Here is a 17,930-nt window from a genome sequence, read left to right as displayed (position 1 = left end):
AAGCTTATTAAGTGGAAGCATAAAAATAAGAGCAGCTGTGGTGGATTGAGTGAGGTTTGGCTTGGCTGCTCTCCCCATGCAGCCATGGGGAGCCAGGACAGACCATGCTGGAGACCTGCAAGGGCATCCCATGGTGGGGGACCACTTTGGCTCTCATTTATTCTGAAGCAGAGACTACCCCCAAAAGAATTATCTTTTGGCAAAGGGATTTCTCAGAGAGGGACCATCAAACATGAGCAGGTGTTTTGTTTAGAGCCTGAAACTTTTTTCAACAGGGATTTTGAGACCACTGAGATTCAAAAAATGAAACATTAGTGTTGCAGGAGGTCATGTTGTAGGCTTCCACCTGGACTTCACAGTTCAGGAATTAACATGAGGAAACAAGTAATTAATGGTGCAGGTTCTGCATTTGATATTCAAGCACCTATTGAGCCCTGGCACAGGGAGCTGGTTGTCCTGTATGCTGCAGATGATAAAGCAGTCGGGAAACTTCTTCTGCCTTCTGAGAATGCAAATGAGGAATCTGCTTTTCCTGTTAGTTTAATTTGCTGTCTTCATCTCTGCACAGCTTGTTAGCTGAATGGAAAACTGTTGATGCTGCCAATGCAATCTGGATATTGTTCCATGGGACTGCAGAAAGCGATGAGTTTGTAGCTCTCTAATCTGCAGCAATTTGCTGCTAATTTGTCAACAGTCAACAGCTCCAGTGGCCACCACATGGAAACAGCCCCGCTGCCACTGCCTTCCTCTGGTGGCTGTCAGTGGAAGGTCACTTAGAGCACTGCTTCTCATCCACTGCTTCTCATCCACTGCAAGGGCTTTACTAAGCACAGAATAATGCTTATTTTACAAGGGGGAGACAGGGGAACTGTTGCAGTGACAGAAACCAGGTGAGTTTTCAGATTTGCCCACGGCTCATTCCTGACACGCCACCATCACACAGGGACCCAGCAGAGTCATTGCACCCTGGGCACTGCTTCTGGCTGTTGTACCAAATCCTTCAGTTAGCTTCAAATGCAACTTCTGCTGTCAGAAATCAGGAAATCAAACCAGGTGTTATTGTTTTACCTGCAGCAATTCCCTTAGATGAACACTGTGCTTCCCTGGGTAGGGCAGCAGATGAAATGCTCCCCATGGCTCCTGTCCAGGTTGTCCCTGGGAGAGGCTGCTGTTGTGGCATGGCAGCAGTGATCCCCAGGAGCAGCTCCCAGGGATCAGGGGGCAGTGATCCCCAGGAGCAGCTCCCAGGGATCTGGTGGCAGTGATCCCCAGGAGCAGCTCCCAGGGATCAGGGGGCAGTGATCCCAGGAGCAGCTCAGGGGATCAGGGGGCAGTGATCCCCAGGAGCAGCTCCCAGGGATCAGGGGGCAGTGATCCCCAGGAGCAGCTCCCAGGGATCTGGCAGCAGTGATCCCTCATGGAGCAGCCTCTGGCAGCACCACCAGGCTGTGCCCAGATCCAGCGTGGTGCTGCAAGCTCATCCAAGAACAGCCTCAGCCCCTGGGAGGTTCTGTCCCTGCCATGCCCTGGCCACACCAGGACCACACTTCTGAGAGGCCACACCATGCATTTTCATAAGTTTTTCCTCTTTTGCTCAAACACTTGCCTCTTCCTCATTTTGAAGCTGAGTGCTGGGTATAATGAGCTGAAAATAGTGCAAACCCTGCCTTGGCCCTCTGAAATATTCATCTATCTGCACGTTAAAAAAGCAAGCAGGAAGGCTGGTTAATGAGGAGCAGAGGGGAATTGGGGCTGTTTGGTGCCTGTTTCTGAGCTTTCCAAGAAATCTGGATTTAATAGGCTGTTGCAGAGCTGGGGTGCACTGCAGTCGGGAGTGTTGGCTTCTGCTTCAGCTTGATTGAAACTTCCCGATCAATCATCCCAGGTTTACTTTTTCTTTTGATGTTTCTGACAAATTTTAATGATAAAGCTTGAAAACTTTGGAGCTGGCAGTCTGCTTAGAGCTGACAGTGCACAAATGTTTCAGCCAGTCCATTCCCACGCGGGCATGGTGCAGAACTACAGACATCTCCTTTCTAAATCTGGGATCTGAGCTGTTCTCTATCAGAAATGGGGACATTAATTTGGCAGGGGACAGTGTGAGGGCCCTCTGTAGGCTGCAGTGTGTTCTAAGAGTGCACGAGGTTACTGTCAGTAAGTAATGGTGTTCCCCCACATCTTAAGATGAAGCATCTAAAATTTTCTTCTTTCTCTCTCTCCTCTTTGCCATGGACATGCATCCACTGCTGCTCTTCCAGGAGTCTGAGAGCTGTGTGAGCCCCATGCCCTGGGTTTGCTGCTGTCAAAGCACTGAGCTGTTCCTTAATCTCAGTGGGATACACGGGACATCCAAACCAGAGCAGCTGTGCCCTCGCTGGGGCTGCTCCAGCAATTTCCTGAGGATATCACTTGTACTCTCCTGGTCTGTCTGGGTGCAGGAGGGAACTGTAGCTTCAGGGACTGATTTCCAGCAAAATGAAGCTTTTGGCTGCCCACCTGGAGATGGAAATAAAGTAAATCATAGAATGGTTTGGGTTGGCAGGTACCTTAAAGCTCATCTAGTTCCCATCCCCTGGAATGGGCAGGGACACCTTCCACTGGACCAGGCTACTCAGAGCCCCATCCAGCCTTGAACTGAACAATTCCAGGGATGGGAAGTGACCTGATAAGCTTCAGAAGTGATATTTTAACTTGTCCCTAGAGAGAAACCCAGGTTTCCCTCCTGGCTGCTGGGGGCCAGGCTCTGGTGTGTGTGTGTGTGACCTGTCCTCAGCCAGCCTGGGCAGAGGGGACTCTGGCAGATGTTACCCAGGGCAGCTTCTCAGAGGCTTTTTCTTCAGGTGTGGTGAAGGTCACTTGGAGTTCAGAAAGCCATGAGCTCCCTCAAATCCCATATTATTCCTGTAGGAGACCTGAAGGGGAGCACACCAGGAGCTGCAGGGGTTTTACATCTCTGCCCATCACCCCAAGACTTCTCCCTCTCAGCAGCAATCTCCCCCAGTGGGAGCACCTGGAGGATCACCATGGCATGGCAGGAGTAAGAGCCCTGCAACAGCTTGAAACCCTGCATAGCTTTTGATGTGTGAGTGGGGAATTGCAAAAGAGTCTCCCAAATAAACCCCTTGCTCTGCTTTGATGTGGCAGGGCTCAGGAGCAGACTGAAATATCTCTCTGTGATTCCCAGGCCACCTCTACTCTGCACACAAAGAAATGCTTAACCTTGCAGGGAATTATGTATCACACTGCAGTTTGCTGATGCATAAAAATTAACTATTTTTTTGCATAGGAAAATAGCTGCTGTGCTATTTAATAATTTAGTATAAGTATCCAAATATCAGTTTTTCCTCCTACTATTTATTTTATTGCATTTTTCCTTGTCTGTAGTAATTCTTGTCCAGAATAGTTATTTTAGGGCACTGCTGGAGACAGGTTCTGCTCTCTTTTAGCAAGATCTCCCTGTAAGAATTTTTCTTTAAATGCAAGGAAGAAATTTTGAAGTCAGGATTTTCTGCTCTGAGATGGTTGAAGCAGAGTGATCTCATATTAACAACAAGCTATGCTGTCGTTGTGTTTCATTTTCACTTTAGATCAAATATTTAGAGGGGCTGCTAGTGGCTCATGGGCTTTGACAGGGGTTTGGTAGAGGAAAGTTTGCTGATGTTTTTGAAATCACAGAATGATCAAGGTTGAAAAAGCCCTCTAAGATCATGGAGTGCCCTTGGAGTCCATCACTGTGTCCCCAAGTGCCACATCTAAAAGTCTTTTAAATACTTTTACAGATGGTGATCCCACCACTTTCCTGGACAGTCTGTTCCAATGCTTGGCCACCCTTTTAGTAAAGGAATTTTTCCTAATATCCAATCTGTGCACCGTGTTTCAGGAAGGGGTCTGCAACAAGGCTGCCTGGCAATAAACAGAAATATTGGGGATCAAATGGTAGAGATCAAAGGTTGATGATGTTGCAACCACTTCTCTCTGCACAATCTCCTCTAAAACAGAAATTCACATTTTGTGTACCTGTGTCTACAATGCCACAGGTTACACCTAAGAGTTCAAACAAAAAAAGAAGGTGGGATGTGTGGGGAGGGGAGACACTGAAGACACTTTAGTGAAGAAGGAAGTAGATGTTCAGCAGATGTTCAGGATGACAGAGAGGGGATGAGACTGAGTAGCAACGGAGAGAGCAAGACAGGTGTTTGGATATGTGGAGAGCCAAAGCCTTTGGGAGAGATGGTGAGGCAGTTTGGGTCAGGAGGCTGCAAGCTCTGCACAGGAACCTCCTGCTCTGCTGTGCTGGCTGTGCTTGGGGAGCTCACAGGGCAGAGACTTGAAATGAGTAAATAAATCAAAGGTGCTAAAAAGCTATGGTTGTTCAAAGTCAGTCATCCATTTAATAGCACCCAATATACAAAGGCAGTCTCAGGTCAACTAAGATGAAAAACAACTGAGAGGCAGTGGCAGTTGTGAGTCTGGAGCTAAGCTGGGTCTGCTGATGGCTGCAACAGCTTGGAAACAGAGATCTCCTGATGGGGGAGTGAAGGAACAGAGGTGAAGGTATGTCCCCAATCCCCTCAGCAGCCACTAGAACAGCAGTGTGTTATCAGCATTATTCTCATGCTAAATCCAAAGTACAGCCTCTAGGAAGAAATTAATTCTATCCTAACCAAAACCAGGACATTCCATTTATTTATTCGTTGAATACTGTCTATTTATGGTTCATAGCCCAGAGATCTGCTCTGTGCTACGACTCTGACCTTGGTGCACAGCCACCCCCACAGCCTCCCCTCCAGCCCCCCTTGCTGCCCAGGCTGGAGCCCAAGGAGCCATGGAGAATTCACCTGTTGCCTCTCAAAATGAATTCCTTGCCAGGTGGTTGCTTACTGCAGGCTCTGGTTTCCTTGCCTGAGTGTTTTCCCACTGCTCTCCCAAGCCAGACCCAATGTTCATGCCCAGGGCTCAGATCACCTGCAGCTCCCACCAACTGCACGTGGAGGGGCTGACTCAGTGCTTTCCTTGTGCTGCTACAGACGTGGAGCAAATGCATTGAAATCAGCTCTTGGCATTCCCTTTCTTTTTAAACTGAGAGCAAATAACTTGGGTAGTGAGAGGAAAACTGAAACACGTTACCTCCTGTTTTCTGGAGGGAAATGGTGGCTGGAGAAATTGTGGGCTGCAGGCATTTCTGCCTGAATCCTCTTCTAACTGTTTGGGTGATTTTTGCTATAACCTCTATCAAGCAGCAATTACATTAAACCTAGCCAGGCTGTTTACACCCTGAGGAAGTCTAATTCCAGCACTTCATTTGTAAACAGCCAGGAATTTCTGTGGAAGGCTCTTCTAGATACCTGTGATTATAAGTCCACATTCAATACAATGGGTGAGCACAGAAACCACCACCCCACACACACATGCACATTTAAATCAGGTCATTACAGCAGGGTGAGAATTATGAGGGAAAGAAGTAGAGTCTTCACAAAAGATAGTGAGAGAAAATGTGTTATATCAGTCCTGCCTGTCTCCCTACCTACCAGCTTACATTTGATAACTATCTATAGCTGCCATTAAAAATAATTTCAAAATTACTTCTAACTCTAGGATGACAAAAGGCTTGATTTCATGATAAAAGCTGAGCAGCTTGGGGAAAATTCTGGCATGCTAATGGACACTGCTTAATGCCCAGGCAATTTCTGATGGGAATGAGGTGCAGTTTTCTGACTACAATGAAATCCCATTTTTCTCCAGTCCAAGTCCTACAGGGAAGATTCCCAGCCATTGTCTGCTTGGTGCATGCAGCATTACCCATCACCCTAGACAAGAACCAGGCTTTAAGTCATTCCTCACTATCTTATACTGACTGATGTGGCAATTTTGAAATGAAAGTCACTTTTCCCATATTTTAATGGAAATAAAAAGGCTAATCCAGTTACAAAAAGGATCCTCAGTCCTTCTATCAAGTGCCATTCACAGATTTTGGGTATGTCCCAGTTTCAGTTTTACCACAGAACTTCATCCTATGCTCCAGAGAAGAAAGGAGAAGTGCAAAATTGGCTAAATATTGTGTTTGATGAAGACAAAAGTTAGCCAAATTCCCAAAGAAGAGATGATCTTTCTTCCTGGGATGAATGACTCGGGAGGGGAATTGGCTGACTTCTTAAGGGATGTTCTTCCATTCGCTTTGTGCACCCGATGTTTCTCCAAGGCCTCATCCAGGCACAGGAAGGAAAGCTGTGCTGGGAAGATAAAAATCCCAGAGGTTTCCATGAGCTCATGGCACAGAGAGGATGGTGATCTGGAGGTGGAGCTGCCAGTGAGCTTTGGTGCCTGGGGTGCCCAGCCTGTCCCGGGACGGGAGCGCTGTGGGCAGTGCCACCGGAGCTGTCCTGGGCTCACTGCCACAACGCGGGAGACACCACCCCAAAGCTGTGCTCATGGCAAGAAGGCAAAGGAGGGGATCATGCCCAGCACACAGAGAAGTATTTATCAAGTGTTTTTCAATGAGTTGAGTGAGCAAAACCCCAGAGGCTGAAGTTCAGTCCCTGGCTTTGCATGTGAAATTTTCTTCTGTGCCAGCATCACCAAGTAGGACCCACCAGCATTCCCAGCTGGCATTAGAAATGCACAGGAGTGTTTCAAAGAGATCATTCACTATATTGGAAACATCAATATCTCTCTCAGGTTATCTGCTTGGTGTGGCACTGACCCTTATGAAAACAGCTGTGCTGGGCATTAGTTAAGTTTCAAAATTATGGATCCACTCCATAAATTTCTTTCACTAGAAAATTACTGTAATTGTAGTGATTTCCTTGTAATGATGTGTGCTACATCTCATTAGCAAAGGCACTGGCAGGGGCTGGGTTCCAGTGCCAATGGCCCTGTTCTTGTGCAGAGCCACCCAAACGTGGGCTGTGCTGCCCCTGAGAGCTCCCGAGGCTCTGCAGCTCAGGTCTGGGGCTGCATCACCAGCCCTGCTTCCAGCTAAATGCAACTGCCCCAGCAGAGCACTGGGAGCTGCAGTTGAAGTGGGTGGATAATTTATTTCTTTTTGCCTGAGTCACTGGTGAGGAGCTGTGGGTGATTTTTGGGCAGGCTGGGTGGTGCAGAGCACAGAGCCCTCCTTTGCCCAGTGGAAAGGCTCATCACAGGTCACATCTCTGGGGCTGCAGGTCACTTTCCCCAACAGCCCAGGATGGAAAGCTCAAGCCCATATTCCCCTTTGTTAAATGAATGAAGTCCCTCCTCCTGGCTTCTGAGGGGCTGGATGGAAGGTTCAGGGTGGAAGCCACTCCCTGTTCTTGCTGGCTCATGTATCTGCACATGCATACCCCCAAGAAATAAGAAAAAATAGTTCTCATTTTTTTTCACAGGCCCCAATAAAATCCAATTTACTTACCCATAGCTGTTGGGCACTTGCAAGTAAGCAGAGCTTAGAGCATTTTAGAGCTCATAGAGCAATAAAAGTAAGTAATGAAGTAGAGTCATAATAATAGCTGGAAAATATATTCATAATATATCTGGAAAATATATGAGCAGTCTCAACCTCATGTAATTGAAAACAGATTTAGCAAATTCAGGCTCAGAACAGTGACCTTATTTTGTAGCTGCTTTAAGCCATTTGTATCACGGAGTGAATTTCCAGAAACTCAGCCACCAGATTTCCTATACTTCAGACGATTTATGATCTCAGTTTGATTTTTCCCTGGGCTGTGTTAGCGAGTGAGAACAGCTTGATTGTGTGAATTAGAAGGTGTAAAAGCCTCTTCTGGACTCCTCACATTTTGATGATGGCAAATGGAGATATAATAACATCCCAGTTGGGGCTTTCTGATGCTCTCTCTTATGTCCTTCCCTCTTCAGTTAGTTCCAACTTTGATAACTCTGTTAGGCTGGTCATTTGCTTTGGTCTTTGCATGTGATTGAATTATTTTGAAAAGCTAGGGGAAAATGAAGATTGCACTCTCAGGAAGAAATGATGGCAGGATAGCTGTGGCCTGATTATCTCTTTTCCCAGCTGATCACTGCGAGGGAGGAATTTTTAGTTAGTGGCACTTGGCCTTGCTGGCAGCTGGGTGTTACCTTCAAGTGCTGGGCTTAAAGGGGAGGGAGGGAGTCACTGGAAATAGGTTGCCTGCATGTAGTATGGTTGCCCAGAAAAAAAAGTCACAAATATCTATGTAGATCTAGATCTCTAGATTTTAAGATCTTTATGATCTAGATCTCTTTGAGATCTCTAGATCTTAAAAATGATGGAAATTTGATTTGGTTTAGTTAGATATGGTAAAGAATCTCAATTTTCCCCTTATGCTTCCTGTCAAAAGTATCTCCCAAGGGCTGAAAGATCCCAGGGCAGCCCTACAAGGCAGGGAGTGTGTGAGGCTGAACCAGCTGAGGCTCTGCCTGTCCCTGTGGAGAATCTGTACCTCTTGAACCCAGCAGCTTTCTGCCAAAAGCTGCTTTCTGGAAGTCTTATCCATTCTGTTCTGAGTGTAGACACTTCTGCTGCCAGGAGAAGCTGGGACTGTCCTGATAAGGCTCCTCCTGGGCCACAGTGTCCCATCAGCTCTTATCACAGCAGCTGCCAGCCAGGGGACCTGGTGTCACCACCACTGTGGTCAGTCCTCCTCACCCGGGGTTTTTTAACAGTTTAATCTGGGCTGGCAGATCCCAGCCCCTCCCTTCTGCTCCCTCTTATCGCCCTGAAGTTCCCTGAAGGCATTTTGCCTGCTGGGCTCCAGAAACCCAGGCTCTCAGGCTGTTCCACAATTATAGATATGCAGCTCAAGGATTATCTCGTTACTCAGAAAGGCTTTTGCTTTGTGTGTTTGCAGACAAGTATTCCAGTTTATTTTAAATAACCATCAGCTTTAAGCTGACTGGTACTTGGTGCTGGTGGCTGCTTGCAAATAAAATTGGTACTTTTATTCAAATTCTGTGGGGTCAGAATGCTATTATTCAAGCAGCGCTGTGGGGTCTCCAGACAATAAAAATTAAATAAAACTCACTGTCACCTCCTTCTTCCTCTAGATCTTTACATCAATCAGGTTTTTTATTACTTCAGGCTGTTAAATGCCACCAAAAATTCAGTGCATGTTGGTTTCCAGTGACCTGGCCTGTCATGGTAGTTGGTATCTGTCTACCTGTTCTCTCTGGACCCTCTGAGACAGGACTCAGAGCAGTGTTTTGGCACAGATTTTAAACACAGATATTTCAGAGGCTGCAGCAAAAATGCATCCTGGGGCACATTGCTAAAAAAAAATATCAAAAGACCCAGAGCAAAACAAATCAAGCAAGAGTAAAATGCAAGACAGAAGTTATAAGATATAAACTAGAAAAAAGGTGTGGATTTTTTGCCTTAAACTTAGCAACACCTTCTGTTTTTCAGAGTTAAGCAAACTGTAAATTCCAATCAAAGTACTCTCCTGAAAAAAAATCCACTTCAGAGTTTCTCCTTCCCAGGAAGTTGGTTTATGTGACTTTTCTGGGAATTTATTTCTGCTGCCCTGTGTGTGGAAGGACAGTTTGAAGGTGAACAAGCACTGATTTATAGTTTACAATGAAGTGTTCTATATATAAAGAATTGTTTAGCCCTTGTGGGATAGAAAAGCTGTCATCCTTTTGATCTTGGTGCTGGATGATGTGCATTCATTGCCAGTCAGGATCAGAAGAAACCAAACCTTGATCTTAGCTAGGATACTGCATAAATAGCAGCACTGAGGGGGAAAAGCTTCTCCTGCAGTGGTGCAGGGTGGAGAGGTGAGATGGGTGGTGTGGATGGGCTCCTGGTGGACACAGCCTTTTTATCTCCTCCAGGGACAGACTGGCACCACAGGGTGAGCTCCAGGTGACTCTGCTTCAAGCAATAGGTTCTTGCTGAAGTACAGGTGCTTTAGTGCTCTGTAAACTAAAAAAAAGCAGATTTGGGACCATTCCCTGAGCTGTGCATTGCTGTTCTGCACCCTGCCTGCTGCAAAAGGTCACGTTTTGGGGAAGGAATGGGGAAAACAATAAAGGCAGCTGGACCCTGTCTGTAGCCATTGTGGTGCTCTGGAAATGGTGCCCTCTTCACCCAGTGCTGCTGTAGACTGTTCTCCTGCTGTGTTCCTTTCATAATTGCCAATTAAATGGGCATCTTAGACTCAGTTTATCTCTGTTCTAAATTTGTCTGTGCCAGGCAAGGGAAACTGGGTTAGCATTTAGCAATGCAGGTATGTTTTATAGGAGCAGCAGCCTTGCTTTGGGGAAGAAATATCGACGTGTATGTGGAGAGTTGGCTAATTTTTTCCTCTAGCATCATTTCCTGAAAAAGAAACAGGGTTTATTATTGATTTGATTAAATAATAAATGATACATTCTCCTTCCACAAAGTAGGCAGCATTTCCAATCTGTGACTCTTCTGTGGATATGAATGGAAAGATTTTAAATAATATGTGACTGGGGTAGTTATTCCCCCCCAGGCTCTGCTGCACACCAGAGTGTAGTGTCAGCAGCTTGGACAAGAAATGACAAATTAAAGTTTCTTTAGAGTTTCTTTTGTCTCTCTCCTGTTGCTTTATTGCTGAGCTTCACAGGAGCTTTCTCACAGCCAGCTCTGTTCCTGTGCACAGAGCACAGAGCAAGGCTCAAGATTTATCAGTTAAATGTGAGCCTTTGTCACCTTATCAGTTAAACTTGTGAAAGTCCTCTTTTAGCCCCTTGTACATGAATTTGATAATTTCTTTTTCTTCTTGGTCATTTAAGGAGTCCATAGTAGCCCCAGTACTAGATGAACTGGGACCAATGTATAAAATAACAGAAAATCTATGGCCAGATTTCCATGTCAGTGAAACAGCTTCCATTTAACATTTCTGTCCAGAGCAGGGAGATGGACTGTGCTGGAGAGGATGCAGAGATGGCAAAAGATACTGCTGGGTCTGTTTTAATTCCAGCCCAGGGTCCTTTCCTGCCTAGTTAATGTCCCTTAATGAGCATCCTGCATCATTTCAACATAGGGTAGACAAAACAGTCTATAATTTCTTTAATGTAATTCAGTTTTAGGATGAAGCCCACTGGTTTCTCCTCTGGGTTTGAGCCATGCTTTTGGGTTAAGAGCCCAATCAGTTGCCAATGGCCAGTGCATCCATACCCAGGAGCATCTTCATCTGCTCCTGGTCAGCCAGAGCTGCAGGGTCCCACCCTGAGGCCTGTGAGCTCTGCTTTGGTTCAAGGTCAGTTTTGTAGAAGCACTTGGAGGTATTTTTGGTGTGAAGCTTTAAATCTGTAAATAACTCTTGATTGTCAGCCTTGCCCCCCTGACTTTGCTGCTCCCTAATGGTGCTGTGTTGCTGTTTGCAGATGATGGGAAGCTGTCCCTGGAGGAGTTCCAGGCCTTCTTTTCTGATGGGACACTCAACGAGGAAGAACTTGAGAAGCTCTTTCACACCATTGACTCAGACAACACTAAGTAAGCTCAGTGTGCTGACACCCTTCCATTCCACAGAGAGTTTGGATCATGGCAGGGGTGTGCAGCCGCAGTGCTTCACCTCTGCACAGGCTGCAGGAGTGCAGCTTGCTTTGCAAAACTCTGTAAAATCTCCTTTTCTGCCTCGTTTGTGCCTTATCCTGACAGATATTATGATTTATTTTGTCCTGGTGGTTTTCTCAGCCCATTTTCTGGCCTTTACAGCACCTTCGTTTAATGTGGGCATTTAAATACCTTTTTACCCCTATCACTTTATCTGAAAGCTTTGCTGTATAAATATGCATATATTTATACAGCATATAACATATATATATAACATTATACTTATTTGTTTGTTTGTTTATTTATCTGAAAGCTTTTGCTATAAAAGGCAGCAGAGTGAATCTCTAAGCATAGACCTCTCCTGCCTCTTTGTGCTGTCTCTGTATCCCCTGCACCTGGACAATGCCTGCCTCAGTTCCAATCCAAAAATGCCCAGGAAAGCAGTGATTGTTCCAGCACTTAAAGACACAAGTGGTCCTTCTGGCCACACAAAGCCCGGCCAAGGCAGCCAGGGCTGGACCAGAAGCAGCCCTGCACTGTCAGCATCGTGGCTACAACAGCAGCAGGGAAAAATGATGGCAGAGGAGGGCTCCAGGCATGCCTTTAGTCTGACACAACATCAAAGTTGAAGCTAAACACGGCCCCTGACTGCTCTCCCTGAGCATCAAGCATCTGCAGGCTGTGCCAGGCTATCGAATTAAGTTGACAGACTCGTTAGCAGCTGATGTTTCCTTCCCCGCTCTGTGTTTGCTGTCTCTCCCTCAGTGCTCCCTCTGCCTGCCTTGCCTTTGTGGGGTCTGAGGTGTTTGTGAGACCCTGGCAGTGTCTGGTCCAGCAGCATTTGGGGTCAGCCTGAAGCCCTGGCTGTCTGGCAGGAGCACTGGGCACAGCACAGAGGACACAACCCCCTGGTGGGTTTTCCCTTTCCAAGAGGAATCTGCCTTCAAAAGCCTGAGTGCTTTTGTCTGTTTGAAAACACAGATGAAAACCAGCTTTGAATCACATTCCAGTGTGAGTCTTCTTCCTCTGGAGAGAGAACATCTGTCCAAAAAGCCGAAGAAAAGAGAACCCAATTCCACATGAGAAGTCTTGAAGCAAGTGATTGAAAAATAATAATCTGGTTAATTATAAGGCCTTCTGGCAGCAGGGAGATGGAATTTTGCCCATGTGAGAGGTGCATTTTTTGCCACTCACCCAAAAGATCCAGTGGAAAGCAGTGATTGTGCTGGAGGGCACTGGCACAGAGCAGCAGCTGTAAAACTCATCAACACAGTACAAGGACTGCTGAAGAATTTCCAAGAGCAAAGTAAATGTAAGGTTTCTCAAAATCGTGTCTTTCAATGTGTGTACTTCCCAAAGTTTTCCAAGGTTGAAAGTACCAAAGATCAGCTTGATATTCACCTTTCCCTGAGCCAAAGAAAGTTTAGTGATCTTATTACTTAAACTCTGGGAATCCATCCTTTGCAAAGGCTCTTCTTCCACAGGTGCTGCCTCATGCTCTGTGGGTCTATTTATCCAGCTCCAGGTGATGCTCCCAGATGGGCTCTCAATGGGCTCTGGGGCTTGGGTGCTCACCTGCCTCTGTTCTGAAATAATTTATATTATTGCCTGAGCTTATCAGTGCCCACTGCCTTTGGAAGGATGCAGATGGTTCCTGTGCAATCCAGGGCACTTGGGGGTGAGTGTGGGGATGTTTCTCCTGGATTCCTTGAAATGTGAAATTTGACTGCAGCCCATTTTTGCTTGGGGATTGTAGGGAATTTGCAGCTTCTCCAAGCCTTAGTAAGGGATGTCTTCTAAGCTGGACAGAGAGAAAATGTGCCATTTGCAGATACCATGCAACAGTGCTGCTGGCAAGGAGTCCTGGTGAGCAGCTCCCAGGCGTGACAAGAGCTCCCACATCCCACAAACAGCAGGTTTGTCTTTAGCCAAGCTGGCTTGGTGCAGTCATCAATACCTGTTAGGGGCTGATGCTTGCAGAGAGCAGCAGAGCATCTGCTCCTCTTGGCTGGAAGGAAAAGCCACGAGTTGGTCACGCTTCCAAGCCAAAGCCTTGCATGAATTGGCACTTGTTTATTGATTTAGAAAGCACAGACATCTACAGCAAATTTATCTAGCTGGAAAATATTCTTTATTTTTAATCTGCAAGAGCTGTCTTAGTCTTCAGAAGACCTATTCAGAGCCAGGCTTCCTTCTGCAAAAGTGTTTTTTTCACTAGGAGCTGGGTAGTTTGCTTGATGCAGCCTTGCACCCAGTACAGTCCTTCAAGCCCAGGTCATGTGTGCTCTGTCCCTGGCTGTGCCTTGGGTGCCCTCACAGGGGATGGGCAGCTCTGGGGGAGCCTGCCCAGGGGGGTGCTGCCTCTGGCACTGGGGCTGCTGCCCTGAGTAAGAGGAGTGGAGTGGAGCTTTCCTTTTTCCATTTTACAGGGGAACAATATTAACTTGATCTTTCCCAAAGGCTGTTTGAATTACAGTTTTTTGCTATTTGATAAAAGTTTATTTATTTTTAAGTTTTTTGAAACTCTGCTTTATCTCCCCATTTTTTTAAAATATTGGCCATTGTGTTTGTTTAGTGTGCAAAGCAAAGTTTGCTGCTGAGATTACATTACAGCAAGAGTAGAAAATGAAGAAAATTATGTTCCTGCTGATTATTAGTAATTGCTGCTACCAGCCAATTACAAAATGTTGATTCAATTTCCTGGAGTATTTTTAGAATCAGAGAGCTGCCTCACTGGAGTAGATAAAATGAATGTCTCCACCAGTTTCTTGACTGGGATTATCTGGGGAGGCAGTGGCAAGGAGAACAGCTGGGCAGAGGAGTGGGAGGTGAGGGGGGCTGTGGGTGCAGGAGCTGTGCTGCTCCGGGGGGTCAGGGCTGAGCTGCTGTGGCTGGAGCACTCTGTGCTCCTGTCCCAGAGCCCAGAGGTGCCTCTGGCAGCAGGGTGCACTTAGCAGGATGCTGAACTGCAAATGAGATTCCAAAATAACCCAGCGGCACTAATGAGCTTTTTCCCTTCTTCTTGGCTGCCTGGGAAGTGTCTCTGGGGCATTCATGGTGTGGGGTGCTGGGCAGGGGCTTCAAGCAGCCAGCCCAGGTTTTATTGCCAGGGACCTCAATGCAAGAGCTGTGCTGAGTCCCACCATCACCAAATCACTCACCTGGCAGCAGCAACATGCAAAAGGTGTCACGTGTTTCTCTTGGCGTTTTTTGGCAAAATTATATTAATAAAGCTGCTGTTGCTTAAAAACAACAACAAAACAATAACATTTTTCTCTCTGTTGCTCACACTGTCTGCCCCCATTCTCTCATCCCAGCTACAGCTGGGGGGCAGGAACAAGACATTGCTGGGTAGTTTTTCACCACTAGTTTTAGCTGTTATTTCAGGAGGCTTCAGCAGTGCTCTTTGGGGAGCTGCCTGAAGATTACTGGAGGGATAATGATATGTTACAATTAATACCAAAGCTACTGGAACAGCACAAATATTGTGCAATATATGCATGTGATGTATGGACACACATAACTAAATACATACTTTTTGTTTAGTGGTAGAAATGGGCTTTAGAAAACATTGGATTAATGGTTACCTGAGAAATTCAGTTATATTTGCAGAGCTGTCCACACACTTGCTTACTTTTTCTAACAAGATGTATCAATTTGAAAAGGAAAGTCTTTGCAGATGTAAAGTCAAACAAGTTTTAGGGTCACAAATGAACAGATGAAACCCTTTAAAGGTATTACTGTGATATATTTGTCATACTGGACAAAGCTTGCTCTGTCTGGCTCACAGCTCCCATCTCCTGCCAGCTCCCTGGGCTGGCACTCACTCCCACTCTGCATCCCCTTGGAAGGAAGAAGCTCCTCTCAGCTCTTGGGAAAGCTCTGGGATGTCAGACATGGCTGTTGACCAAACAAGTGTAGTCCTTGCAGGGGATTTTAAAACCTCCTTTTCTATCTCGTTCATTTTTCATAGCTGCAGAGGACAATCCTTTGGGGAGAGATCTGCTCACTGGAGCAGGACTGCTCAGATGAGCTGCACAGGTCCATTCACAAGGACGTGGCATTAGCATTCTGCTGCTCTGTCATTTGTTATCTCTTTGCTGGGCTTACAGCTCTTCTTTTAATGGCTTTGTTCTCCCCCCTCCCCAGTCCAAATGAGCTCTTCTCTCCGGTGGCAAACACTAGAAAAGGCTGGAGTGTGCATGTAGGATAATTAACAGCAGCTTCTCAGAAGACTTTGCGGCTTCCCCAGGCTGTCACAGTTGCCAGAGGATTGTGACAAATGGAGAACTGAAGCCTCCTGAGCTCTCCAGCCTGCAGTGCCCCTGGCAGTGCCACCTCCCATCCTGCAGGGCAGGGTGTGCTCCAGAGGGGAAATCGCAGGGCATGGAGGGGAGAGCTGGTCACCCACCCTGGGGTGCTGAACAGCATCCTTCTCAGGAGAGGAAGTCACCTTCCTCCTCTGAGCTGTGCTATAAATCAGGAATTCGGGGTCGGCACGTCAGGGTGCAGAGATGCAGGGTGTGGTCAGGGTAGGAACCAGCCCGGTCAGTTCCAGAGCTGGGGGACGGTACAGGGCCACCCCAGAAGCAGGTAATGATCCTGATGAGCTGCTCTGCCTGCACTAATTAGTCCCACGGTGGAGCAGAGCGTGTCAGGCCCGAGAGCACTGTGCCAACACGGCTGTGCTGCAGCCAGCTCTGCAGCCAGCTCTGGGAGGGACCCACAGTGCCAGGGAGGACAGGGAGGAGCCTTGGACTGCCCCTGCTTTCACTGACAGCATCAGCTGTGGGGCCAGCAGCTCTCAAAATGGGTCTTACACTTTGCACAGATGGATTTTGGCTCTCTGTTACTTTGAGTGCATCAATACCCAAAGGTGAAGATGAGTTTCTCAACACCCCCCTCCAGCACAGTCCTGCTCCAGACCTGGACACCTTCAGGACCTTCTGGACAGCAGCCTGCTGTCCTTCTGCTCCAGGCCTTATTTTCCTCTGGTGGAAAAGGTGTATTTTACTGCTTTGTTTGGCTGCCACTGGCCCTCCAGGCACTACTGGAGGTGCTTTCCCTTCCCACTACCCACCCCAGCTCTGGTTCATTTGCTGAGACATCTCCAGCTGAGAGGATCCCTGTGTGTAGGGAGACTTCAGGAGCAGTGCTCTGCTCTCTGTGCTTTTCTCTGGCTTTCTGCAGTCCAGCCATCAAATTTGAACAGAAAGTGCTTCTACTTCTTAAGCAAGAACAATGATGATTGAGATTGAGTATTTTTTTCCTGTTTGGTTTTTTTTTTCTCCCCCTCCCTAATCTTGGCTATTTGCATTGCAAACCTGATTCAGTGGAATGTTTTTTGTCTGAAGCCTGCACTACAGAGATGGCTGTGCCCATTGAAACCAGCTTCATTTCTGAATATGGAATGTTCTCAATTAACTCCCTGGGAAATAAACTACGGATGGTTTAATCAGCCAAGATTTTGATTAACTGATTCAAGAGATAGTTCTTGTCTCTTCTGAAAGGGACAAAATGATTGCACAAAAATTACATGTCTTGCTCTAATTTCTGGCTCTCAAGAGCATGGGCACTTGGTGGATTTTGTTTATGTGGAAGATGTTTTTGAGTCCTAGCTTATTCTTCTCTAAACATGTCATTTAAACTATACTGTGCTCTATTTTTCATGTAAGTGAAGAAATCCTTGGTGCCAAGGCTGGTGCTCAGCATCTGCCTGCTGATAGAGACACAGAACGTCTCAGCTCACCATAGAAAAGAGGCTTTAAAAACAAATCTGGTGGGAAGGTCACTGCAAGAAGCACAGAGCTGAAAAACTGCACAGAATCTTGTTTGAACTAACGTTTGAAACCATTTTTCTGTTTCTAATCCTATTTCCCAGGTGTGTTCCCAGGCAGGCTCTCTGCCAGGTCCCTGGGGAGAGGCTGTCTTGTGCTGAGGCAGATTGGCTCTGGGAGCAGCAGGCTGGTGTTTACCGCAGTGAGAGGACTGGGGAGGGTTTATCTGTGCAAATGGAGTGAAGAACTGTCACATCAGAGACCCTTCTAGCTGGGAAAGGGGCTCAGCACCTTATTTTTTGGATTGTGCTGGGCCATTCTGCATCACTGGTTTTCCATTCTAGGGAATGGAAAGATACCAAGATCTGGCATTAAAACCATAAAAGTGATCAAGATATTTAATTCTAACCAGCCACTTGTGTTTGAGCCATGTCTGAGGCATTCAAGGAGATTGGAGACTTTGCTTGCAGCTCCAATTGTGCAAATTTATTGGGGTTTTTCTGGGTAAAAATGTGCTTAGGGCACCAGCATCAAGCAGCAGACTTGTCCAGCTGCTCTTTGGTGGGCAGAGCAATCTGTCTGCCTTGGGACTGGATTTGGGAAGAGGTTTTTTAGATAATTTTTTAATGGCAGAAGAAAAGCATTCATGAGAAACA

The 17,930-nt window shown here is 46.5% G+C and overlaps 1 protein-coding gene across 1 annotated transcript in view; it reads left to right on the top strand.

The window, feature by feature from the left end:
• The window catches only part of NECAB2 (N-terminal EF-hand calcium binding protein 2), a 73,486-nt gene that overhangs the window by 26,175 nt on the left and 29,381 nt on the right, over window positions 1–17,930 (top strand). The window contains exon 3 of the mRNA XM_064386687.1: window positions 11,329–11,437. Within this exon, the coding sequence (XP_064242757.1) occupies window positions 11,329–11,437 (109 nt within the window). The remainder of the gene's footprint in view (window positions 1–11,328; window positions 11,438–17,930) is intronic.

The sequence above is a fragment of the Passer domesticus genome, chromosome 12, assembly GCF_036417665.1.
Source record: "Passer domesticus isolate bPasDom1 chromosome 12, bPasDom1.hap1, whole genome shotgun sequence".
NCBI lineage: Eukaryota > Metazoa > Chordata > Aves > Passeriformes > Passeridae > Passer > Passer domesticus.
Note: the sequence above shows the minus strand (reverse complement) of the source record. Positions and strands in the feature narration are given on the sequence as shown.